Genomic DNA, 11538 nt, shown 5'->3' with positions numbered 1-11538 from the left:
TCTACCTCCCCCTCACTCCCCTCTCTCGCTCTCTCCTTTCCCCCCTCTCTCTCTCTCCCCCCTCTCTCTCCCCCCTCCCTTCATCCCCCTCTCTCCCCCCTCTCTCTCTCCCCCCTCTCTCTCTCTCCCCCTCCCTTCATCCCCCCTCTCTACCTCCCCCTCTCTCCCCCCTCTCTCTCTCCCCCCTCTCTCTCTCTCCCCCTCCCTTCATCCCCCTCTCTACCTCCCCCTCTCTCCCCCCTCTCTCTCTCCCCCCTCTCTCTCTCTCCCCCCTCCCTTCATCCCCCCTCTCTACCTCCCCCTCGCTCCCCTCTCTCTCTCTCTCCTTTCCCCCCTCTCTCTCTCTCCCCCCCTCTCTCTCCCCCTCCCTTCATCCCCCTCTCTCCCCCCTCTCTCTCTCTCCCCCCTCTCTCTCTCTCCCCCTCCCTTCATCCCCCTCTCTACCTCCCCCTCGCTCCCCTCTCTCTCTCCCTCCTTTCCTCTCTCTCTCTCTCTCCCCCCTCTCTCTCTCTCTACCTCCCCCTCGCTCCCCTCTCTCTCTCTCTCCTTTCCTCTCTCTCTCTCTACCTCCCCCTCGCTCCCCTCTTCTCTCCCTCCTTTCCTCTCTCTCTCTCTCTCCCCCCCTCTCTCTCTCTCTACCTCCCCCTCGCTCCCCTCTCTCTCTCTCTCCTTTCCTCTCTCTCTCTCTCTCTCCCTCCCACCCTTTGCCCCACCCCCCCCCAGACGTCCGTGCGGCCCGGGAGCAGATGAACCTGAGTGCGGCGACGTATCCCAGCATGCAGCAGGAGGCGCAGGTGCGGCCCACCTCCATGTACAGCCAGCCCTCCACCGCCTGCTCCCCCTCCGCCTCCTTTGTGGGCGGGGGGGGAGGCGAGACCCACAGCAGCTACTACAGCGGCCTGGCCGGGCCCCAGCACCCCTTCTACAACAGGGTCAGTCCCCAGCACCTCCTTCTCCTCCTCTCTGCCCAACTCCTCCCCTCTCCTCAGCTCCTCTCTCCATCCCTACCTCCTCCTCCTCTCTCTTCCTCCTCCTCCTCTTCTCTCCCCCCCCTCCTCCTTCCTCCCCTCTGTTCTCTCTCCCCCTCCTCCTCTCCCCCCCCCCCCCTTCTCAAGGGAGCAGGCTCAGAAGCAGCCGGGTAGCGGGTCAAAGGTCAGGCAGCCCCTGCTGCGCTGCGTGGGAAACCCCGCCTCCATCTCACTCCTCCATCTCACTCCTCCATCTCACTCCTCCATCTCACTCCTCCATCTCACTCCTCCATCAGATGATCATTTGATTTTCCATCGTTTGATCCGCCGTTCAACTTTAGTCTTTGTTTCTCCTTGTGGTGTGATTTAAGTTTCTGATTTTGTTTTGTTTAAGAGTTTAAACCATGTTTTATATTGTATATCGCTGCTGGGAAATATACACATAATAAATAATGCTAATCTGTTTTAATGTTATGGCCAAGCAAAATAAAACTATTTCTATCATGTAATTTGTCATTTATATTTAATTGGATTGGTAATAATAATGTAACCTCATTAGCATAATCCCATTTCTAAAAACAAAAACAGCCCGTGTTAACTCCCAACTGAAGCAGCGATGTACTCTGAATGTCTTTGATTTGATTGGTTTATAAACTGTCACCCCCCCCCCCATGTCAATCTGTGTCCTGCACCCATTGGTCCATCCAGCCTTATTTCCCCCAACATGTCTACCAATGGCCACGCCCCCACCCGGGCTTCACCTACCAACCACCTCACCTCCTGCCACGCCCATTCTCTAGGACCGCCCCCTACAGGGACTTCTGCTGCGCACCTGTGAGTACCCCCCCGACCCCTCCCCCCCGACCGGGTCCGAGCCCCGCCCTCTCTGCTGCTCTAACCCTTCTTCTCACCACGTGAATGGTGCAGGGCCCTGTCAGTTATGGACCGTAACAATGATTGGTTGATTGGTTTCGGGTGGAAAGGGAGAAGGGAAAGGGGGGGGGAAGGAAAGGGGAGGGAGATAAGGGGGAGGGGTGGAGAGGGAGGAGGGAGGGAGATAAGGGGGGTGGAGAACCGGCCGTCTCCACGGAAACGCCTCAGCATCCCACCCTTCAGTCGTTGGGGTTGGACAGTCACAGGCGATCGATACCAGAGCTCCCACCTTCACACAGGTCTCCTCTCAAACCGGTCCCAACCGGTCTGTTGTTCCCTGAGTTCTCTCCTCCGTCCCTCCCTCCGCCTGTCTGTCTGACCATCCGCCTGTCCATCTGTCTCCCTGTTCTCCTGTCTGTCTCTCCGTCCGTCTGTCTGCCATGCGGTTCTAAAGCTGTCTAGGGGTTCATCTTTAAAAAAGAAGCAGGTATTGATGTTTACTACAAGTCCCAGCATGCACTTTGTTCCAACTCATTTTCTCCTTCCCTGACACCCTGCTTGACCGCCCACCCCTCTGTCGTCACGCTGTGGTCTATCTAGCCTGGATAGAGCCCACGTCTGTAGGCCAACATGCTAGTAATGTGTCTTACCTTCTGATGCTAACTCCGCCCTCTAGCCTAACGTACACTAGCAGTGGTTAGCATGTCCCCAAGCTAGTGGCGCCCGCTCATTCCTCCGGCGTGCGCTAGCAATGGTTAGCATCTTTGAGCTGGCTGTGGATGAATGTGTTTGTGAAGATCGAAACTAACTCATAACCCGACCATATCGCTACCATAATCCTCTCATTCGTTCCGCTCAGACACTGAATGTGGACGATTATGAAGAGAGTCTGGAGTTCGTTCCACCTTCAGGCTAAGATCTGTTTCGGTGGACGTTAGCAGAGCACACCTGACCCTGCAGACCGGCCTGCCCCCCCCCCCCCGGGAGGTCTGGGTCAGATCACACAGCAGATAGTAACCATCTCCACCCCTCTTCACCTCCACCCACCCCAGAGGCCTGTTCCCACCTTCCAGTCCCCGTAGGAACATGACACTGTCTAAAGTCAGTGAGGGTGAACCATCAACACATCCCAGTACATGTGATGTGGTGGGACAACGTCCACACATCTGCTGCATCTTCTGGTCTTGCTGCCCCTCCCCTAGAAGACATGCCCCCTCCCCTTCCTGTAGAAGCGACGCCCCCTCGCATGAAACGCACTAGCCTTAGTGGGTAGTGACCATAGTGATGAATGAGTGAGCTGTGAGTGAGTGATGAGTGAGTGGGAGGAGATGGATGGTGAGTGATGGGACCGATGGAAGAGCGGGTCTCACCGTCTCCATGGTGACCAGTGGGGGCGTGTCCTCTACCCGGTGGGGGCGTGTCCTGACCCCTGGTTCTCTGCAGGCCCCCGCCTCGGTGGTCTCCGGCGTTCCCCCCGTGCTGCTGTCCTCCCTGACCACGGAGGCCGTGTGCGAGCGCGTCCGCCTGGTGGAGGGCATCGACCACGGCATGCTGCCCCAGTACACCGCCACCATCCGCAAGGTAGGAGGCCCCACCCGGACTGGGACCACTGGTCAGAGCTCCAGAGACCCGGACCCTGACCCTGCATTAAACAACAGTCCACCACATCAGGATACATCCTATTATACACACGTATAATCAATAATTGCCATGCAAGCCGAGGTAAACATAGATATATATATGATAAATGTAGGCTGACCTGGCAGACGTGGTCACAAATGTCAGAGTTAGGTGTGAACAATGTGGCCGATGTGCACATAATAAAAAATAATAGATAGTTATGGAGTGTAGACAGTAAGTAACGTGTGTGTGTGTGTGTGTGTGTGTGTGTGTCCAGGCTAACGTGAACGGGCGTGTCCTGACCCAGTGCAACATCGACGAGCTGAAGAAGGAGATGAACATGAACTTCGGCGACTGGCAGCTGTTCAGAGCCACGGTGAGTCCCTCCTCTGATTGGTCCCCAGGGGAAGCTCCTCCCCCCGTCTCTTCTGAGTCCATCCCAGGGATCTGATTGGTCCTCAGCAGAAGCCCCTCCCCCGTCTGACTGTGGTTTGATCCCCTCCAGATCGTGGACATGCGCGTCATGGAGAGCCAGGTGCTGCAGGACGACGCCGCCAGTGAGCAAGGCAGCATGGCGGCCCCCCGCGCCGCGGCCCCGCCCCACGTGGGCGTGGCCAACGCGGACGGCTCCTCCCCCATGTACAACTTCAACCTGAGCTTCGAGGAGCTCAGCAACCTGGGGCTGGAGGAGCCCCCCAGGACCTCCAACCTGCAGTGGATGGTGAGTCAGGACCCCCAACCGGACCTGGGGGGTCCCAACCGGGGTTAGACCTGCTGTAGGGACCTAGGGGACCAGGACCAGGGTTAGACCTGCTGTAGGGACCTAGGGGACCAGGACCAGGGTTAGACCTGCTGTAGGGACCTAGGGGACCAGGACCAGTGTTAGTCCTGCTGTAGGGACCTAGGGGATCAGGACCTAGGGGACCAGGACCAGGGTTAGTCATGCTGTAGGGGGCCAGGACCAGGCCTAGACCTGCTGTAGGGACGGTCCGAGGGTCAAGGAGAGAGAGCAGAACCTCCTCTCCCCTCAGCGTTCGATGCAGCAGTGATTGACAGGCAGTTAGGATTCCGTGAGCCAATCGGGGAGGAGATGGGTGGAGGGGGCGGGGCTGCAGCCTAAATGTTCTCTCCCCGACAGGAGCAGTCGACCAGAACAGACGTTCTCTCAGAGCGTTTCCCTCACTATAGCTGACCGACATCTAGGCTGTCTCCAACCAATCACCCTCAAATCATCCCTTAAGCCTTCCTACTGCCCCTTAACGAGGGGTGGAAGCACTCAGAGTCACTGATTAAACAGAATGAATGCTACATTAGTTATAATAGAAACCAGAGCAACCGCATCACCGGTCAGATCAGGAAACGGATCGACTCGCCCCAACCCGCGTCCTACAGGAAGTGATGCGGGCTTCGGGAGGTGGCTTCCTGTCTTGTTGTGTCTCTCAGAGGGACCGATTAGAGAGAACCAACGACCACTGCCTTAGCCGTGACAGAAACCATAGCAGCCCCGTCCCCCGTCCTACAGGAAGTGAGGCGGGCTCATCGGCGGTACAGGGGTGTGACTTCCTGTCTGGTTGTGTCCTCTCAGAGCGGCGGGCAGCGGACGGCGAGCATGACCAGCCTGAACTCCCAGGAGTCGTCCAACGACATCTGGCGCCTGACGGACCGCCAGCAGTCCGAGTACCGCTCCGCCTACCAGGAGTACGTGGCCCAGATGGCCAACGTGGAGATGGGGGGCGCCGGGGAGCGGCCCGTGCAGCCACAGCCCGGCCACTTCATGACCCCCGCGCCCCCGGAGGGCGGGGCCAAGGAGGGGGCGGAGCCCGACCCCCGCAAGCCCTACGCCAAGCGGCCCGGGGCCGGGGGGAAGCCGGCCGCCGCCGACCCGGACGCCGACGCCCTGGACCCCATCACGGAGGAGGACGAGAAGGCGGAGCACCACGCCTCCGCCCGCTCCGTCCTGACCCGCAAGGCCAGCTCCTCCTCCGAGCGGGGGGGGGCGGGCCTGTTCGCCGCCGGCGCCGCCGAGCTCAAGATGAAGGCCAGCGGCGGCGGCTACCAGAAGCTGACGAGCGACGACGAGTCGGAGGAGTCCGACCACGCCCCTCTGCTGAAGGACGGGGCCGGGGCCCCAGCCGCCGCCGGCGCCCCGGCGCTGAAGGGGAAGGACTTCCTGTCCGACGTGACGCTGGACAAGAAGGACTCGTCGGACTCGGGGGTGCGGTCCAACGAGAGCTCGCCCAACCACTCGCTGCGGGACGAGGAGCTGTCCCAGCTGGAGGGCGCCAACCTGATGGAGCTGGAGGAGGAGACGCAGGCCCGCCGCCGCGCCCCGCTGGGCGGGGGCGGGGCCCTGCAGGACGTCCGTATGTCCATCTGCTCCGAGGACCAGTGCAGCCTGCTGGCCAGCAGCCCCGAGGAGAGCTGGTCCTCGCGCTCCTACAACCTCAACCTGGCCCCCAGCACCGTCGCCAACAACAACACCAACAACCGGCCCCGCCCGGCCGGCCCCGAGGGATCCATCTCCTCCTCCACCTCCTCCTCCACCACCGGGGACGTCATCTCCCCCCCGGTGGCCTCCTCCACCACCTCCTCCACCACCTCCTCCACCACCACCAAGCCGGGCCCCCACAACGAGAACGTCCGGGTGGTGCACCTGAAGAGGGGCCCCAACCCGGGGGACCCCCCGGAGATCTGCTCCGTCAGCTCCGACACCGTCACCTTCGGCGAGGAGCGGGAGAGCATCCTGTAGGGGGGAGGAGCTACGGCTCGACGTCGAGGTGGCCGCTAAGCGAGTCCTTGTTGCCGTTTGTCAGCTGCGCCGTGTCGGTTGGTCAGTGGTGGTTTGTTTTGTCTAAGTAGCTCCGCTGTGCGTTTTGTTGCTCTCTGGGCTGAAGTAGCTTAGCTTTAGCCTTAGTAGCTTCTGTGTGCTGAGCTAGCTCGCTAACTTGCTCTGGTGTGGTTGCTATGAGTTGAATAAGCTAGCTAGACCTGGTAGAGTTGTTGTCTGTGTTCTAAGCTAGTTAGCCCTGGCAGGGTTCTGTGAATGCTTGGTTAGTTAGCCATAGCAGGGTTGTGTTTGTGCTAAGCTAGCTAGCTAGTCCTGGTGGTGTTAATTATCGTAACTTGGCTAGCCCTGGTGGGGTTATTCTATGTGCAAGGCTAGTTAACCCTGGCAGGATTGTTATGTGTGCTGAGCTAGCTAGCACTAGCATGGTTGGGATGTGTATGGTAAGCTAGCTAGCTAGCGTGGTTGTTCTGTGTATGGTAAGCTAGCTAGACCTAACATGGTTGTGATGCGTGTGCTAAGCTAGCTAGCAGTGTTTTAATGCATGCAGTCTGGATGCACTAGATTAGAATCACCTGTTGAACAGTACTGCTGGTGTCTGGAGTTTAATAATACCGAGTTGAAGTCATAAACTTTATTTTAACTCTTTTGAAACATGAGCTAGAAATGATAAATCAATGACCTTTGAATTAATATTGAACCATTATTTACAATATTTAATATTTTAAATCCAGCCATGTTGTTTTATGATTAATATTCACGGGAACTCACGGGAACATGGTAATACGTGGAAGTAGAAAAAATACTACGAAAAAAATAATCAAATATTCAGTGTTGACCGTGATCCGACCCGACCAGGTCCATCTTGTTTGTGTCGTGTTATTCTGCTGGTTCCTGATCCCTGAAAGAGATGACAGATGAGGTGGTCTCCCCCCCGACCCTCTGCCCCCCAACTCTGTCTTCTAACGGGACTGGTCGTGTTAAAGGTTTCAGTCTCTTCAGACGGCACCTGTGTACGAATCGTCGGTGAAGTTTGTTAATCAACTGATTTCTGGATGAATAGTTCATAAGACCTTTTTAAGACAGTATTAAGCCACTAACTAACCTAACGCCCGTTGACTCAACTCTAAATAAGTCTGTTCCCGTCTGTCATCTTATTCTGACCCATCAGGAGGTTATGAATAGAAGTTCAGTGTTAACAAGTTGTGATGTGAAGTTGATACTGCGTTATGTTTGTCTCTCGAGTTATTAAGGACAACACATGACTACAGTCGTCCTAGAAACCATAGCAACCAGAAGACCTGCTCCCGTTTTAAACCTGCTTCTGTCGTCTGTCGCTCTGAGCTTAAATAAAATGCTTAATAAACGTGACGAGGTGAAACCTAGGAGTTAAAAGCATGGACCAATCAAAGCGCATGTAGTGAAAATCAACACGCATGTAGTGAAAATCCACACGCATGCTTGTGTTAAATCGCTGGTGTTTTGCATGCCTTGTGATGTGAATATTAAATGTTATATCTGTGATACTCCAAGATGAATAAAAGCCGTAACTGGCATCAAGAAGTGTCTCAAGGTGGAGCCATTTGAAATAAAATGCTTTGGGTTACAGAAACTGTTTTAAGTCTTGTATTTTTTTTTTAGAGTTATGCCATCTATTTGGAGTTGAACATTTGGTAATTTTGCAGAATCATTTATCCAAAGATAACAAAAAGTAGATATAAGTGATAGTTTGCTGGCCAAAACAATAGGTAGGTCTACCTAAAGAAGCAGAGTTAAAAATCAAAACTTTCAAACCAGATAAATAATTTTAACCGTCGATGACCGACCGCCGCCGCAAGATGTCGCCACAGAGCAAGTTCAAAATAAGGGCCCATTAATATTCGGCTAAATAACAACATATCTTGGTTCCATTCAGAGTCTTTAGTCCACTTATCAAAACGGCACCGTTCATATAATATATATGCATTCCTCAAAACATACTTTAATATTTAATGTTACATTATCGTGTATTTGTATAAAAGTGCAACGCAGGCCACCCTGCAGCAGGCCAGTAATGTTCAGTTAGTCCCAATAAAACCAGTAGAATACAGAAACCAGTTACAGGTCCGGAGCCGGAGGGGACCAACGTAACGCCAGTTTAGAGTCTGGCGAGTCCTGTCCGGTAGACCCGGGGGTCGAGTCCAGTCCGGTCCAAGGTGGGTTCCACTGACCCCCGGGAGACCAGCGGTGCGGTAGACCACCTCACCCCCCAGCGTCGGATCAGGACCCGCCCCAGGCGGGACTACCCGGCCTGTAGTCCCGCCACCCTGGTGGAGAAGGTCCGCCTGTCGGGGCGGAGGTCAGGGTTCCAACTTCTGGAAGAGACGTGAGGAGAAAAAAGAGTTCCGTTTACCCGGCAGAACCAGACCCGTTACAACCAGAACTGGCAGAACCAGACCCGTTACAACCAGACCCGTTACATCCAGACCCGGCACAACCAGACCCGGTGCAGCCGTCTTAAGCCGGCAACACACCGGCGCCAAGGCGCAGCGGTCCGCATTTCACGCGCGTAAAAAGCCGCCCCTAGCGCCAATAGGGAGCGGCGCGCTGCAGCACCGTTGTGATATGTTTTGAAAGAAGCAGATCAACAAACTTAGTCGGTATAGGCTACCATAATGGTAGCCACCCTGATGCTAAGGATCCTCTGTTTGTGCTTACAATGATATGTCACATTAATTCAAAGTTACTTTATGTACCGTCGGGCACTTTGTTTACGGTTTAGTCACTTTACACACTTTGTTTACTTTCATCGCTCATTCTTTTTGCATTGTGGAATTATTAATTTAGTGCATCAACAATCTCCATATGTACAGGACCTTGTATCAAGCCGGGATGTACCAAACAGCTTTAAAAAAGCGCTCTTTCAGGGGCGGCGACGCTAGGGAATAGTACGGTGGCGCAAAGCCTAGTGCGGCGGCGCGCCGCCGGGCGTCTAGCCGCCGGTGTGGGCGAGTACGTCCGGAATAATGGGGGCGTTCTTTTTGACGCGCCGCTTCGGCGCCGGTGTGTGTTGGGCTTTACCTGGAAGGTGAGCGCGCGGACGTCGGAAGGGGCTGCGGACCGCGGACTCCACGGTGGGTCGTCGTGGGGGTCCCCGTGGTCCCGGAGGTTCTGGGTCTGGGGGCGACCGGCCGTGGGTCCGGGCTCCAGCGCCGTCTGCAGGTCCAGGATGTAGTCTATGACGTGCTGGAGGAGGTCCACCCGGCTGAGGCTCCGGTCCGGCCGGAGACCCGGGACCATGGCCCGCAGGAGCCGGTAGCAGCGCTCCATGTCGGACAGCCCCTCCTCCGGGAGCACCGGGCTCTTGCCCCGGGTCGTCCTCCCCGGGAGCAGCGGCCGCAGCGGACTGACTGCCTTCATGTTGACTGATAAGGAATCGATAAAGTTACGATCAAACAAGGTTTTAATCAAATAAGATAGCGAACAAAATGTGATAAAAAAAAAAAAAACGAAGCACTCGATAAAATAAGGTTATGATCAAATAAAGTTAAGATAGAATACGTTTGATCTAAACACCCGTTATATGATCACCACCCCGTCTCCTCTCCGGGCTCGAGGCGGGCGGGTCTGACGGACAGGTGGTTATATACAGGACGGCTGTCTGGAGGGACGCGCCTATTGGCCGTGCGAGTTGCTCCCCAGCTGTAGCCCCGCCCTCCTCTTAGCAGTGATCGGAGCGGCGGCGGGTACAGAACGATTACGGCTCCTCTGGCGATGAGTTGGAGTTCACTTCTACGTTTACTCTTTTCGTTCCATTTATATCTTCTACTTTACTTTGTTTCAATGTCACCATGAGTTACTAACATACATGAAATGTGTCTGTTTGTTCCATAATGTAGACTGGCGTGGGCAAGGAAATGCGCGCGCACACACACACACACACACACACACACACACACACACACACACACACACACACACACACACACACACACACACACACACACACACACACACACACACCTCTAGACCAGACAGCTGGAGTGATTACTGTTTTGAACACTTTAAAACCAAACCTGTCATTTACTCATTATCTTCCACACCACAAGATCACATCTCCACCTCCTGCCCCTCCTCCTCCTCCTCCTCCTCTAACGAGGAGATTTAAAATGGTATAACTACTAATTTATTCTCCTTGACACATTCCTAACATTCAGACACTCAGAGAGACTGAGAGAAAGACAGACAGACATGCAAACACAGACTGAGAGACAGGGACAGACTACCAGACGGACTAACAGACAGACAGCCTACTCACAACTTTCTATAATAATGCAGTCAATCTACAGATCGCCACAGAACCTCGCAGGGAAAGAAAGAAGTAAAGTTCGGACCAGATTCGCTTCACTTTTAACTTTGATATGAACACTTATGGCCTTGAAATATTAAACCTGAACGAGGTTCTACCGAAACGGGTTCGAAGGACCAATCAGAGAGCAGCTCCTCCTTCTACCTGTCGATGTTTACATCGAGTGGCGACGCACCACAGCCCCTCATCCCTCCAGAGGTCAGAGGTCGGCGGCGCCGTGCGGACGGAGAGGAAACAGAGGATCAGGTCTATATAAATTAGCCGTCATCTGGGACATTTACATTTACATTTAGGGCATTTAGCAGACGCTTTTATCCAAAGCGACTTACAATAAGTGCATTTGTTACAATAAGTACATTTGTCATAAGAAGTGAAACAATATATCGCTGTCGGTACAGTTAAGATGTTCATAGAACCAAGTGCAAGTATTACAATCGCTAGGCTAACCCATTCCCCGTGTAAAGCAAAGATAGCAGCTACTGTAGATGCTACACAATTAAGCACCTTGAATAAGTGCAATGTACAAGTGCCAGGACGTACAACATTCAATGGTGGCTGTGCATTGGTGTCTATGCAGAGTCGAGATGAACTCTCCTCCAACGTACAAAAAACGCCCCTAATGAAGCTTGTTAATATTCATAAGCACCGGTCGTTAGCGGGGTCACACATCTGTCCGTCAGCAGCACAACTGGTTACACGTCTGTTAGCTTCCAGAGGCACCCAACATCGCCTCGGAACACACACACACACACACACACACACACACACACACACACACACACACACACACACACACACACACACACACACACACACACACACACAGAGGGAGTCACAAGCGACGCGGTAAAGCCAGGTACTGACCCTGCGGGCGGTCAGAGGGAGGAAGAGGAAGGAGGTATTGTTGTCCCAATCTCAGGAGTCCCGGTCAGTCCGGACCCTCA

At 54.5% G+C, this 11538-nt stretch overlaps 2 protein-coding genes across 2 annotated transcripts in view; one reads left to right on the top strand and one right to left on the bottom strand.

Annotated features, from left to right (window-relative positions):
* The window catches only part of kidins220b (kinase D-interacting substrate 220b), a 24496-nt gene extending 16678 nt beyond the window's left edge, over positions 1-7818 (top strand). Inside the window, exons 23-28 of the mRNA XM_079754175.1 lie at positions 724-932; positions 1677-1802; positions 3285-3422; positions 3739-3837; positions 3967-4182; positions 5047-7818. Of these exons, the coding sequence (XP_079610301.1) occupies positions 724-932; positions 1677-1802; positions 3285-3422; positions 3739-3837; positions 3967-4182; positions 5047-6210 (1952 nt within the window). The 3' untranslated portion in view covers positions 6211-7818. The remainder of the gene's footprint in view (positions 1-723; positions 933-1676; positions 1803-3284; positions 3423-3738; positions 3838-3966; positions 4183-5046) is intronic.
* A 684-nt stretch (positions 7819-8502) lies between these two features.
* On the bottom strand, positions 8503-9645 carry id2b (inhibitor of DNA binding 2b; the record flags this gene model as incomplete). The annotated part of the gene is made up of 2 exons (XM_079753636.1): positions 8503-8600; positions 9307-9645. 2 exons carry the CDS (start codon positions 9643-9645, stop codon positions 8586-8588), a joined length of 354 nt encoding a protein of 117 aa, XP_079609762.1. The 3' UTR covers positions 8503-8585.
* Positions 9646-11538: the final 1893 nt, after the last annotated feature.

Source organism: Pollachius pollachius, assembly GCF_949987615.1.
Source record: "Pollachius pollachius genome assembly, chromosome: 16".
Taxonomy (NCBI): domain Eukaryota; kingdom Metazoa; phylum Chordata; class Actinopteri; order Gadiformes; family Gadidae; genus Pollachius; species Pollachius pollachius.
The sequence above is the reverse complement of the archived record's forward strand: the minus strand, read 5'-3'. Positions and strand labels throughout refer to the sequence as shown.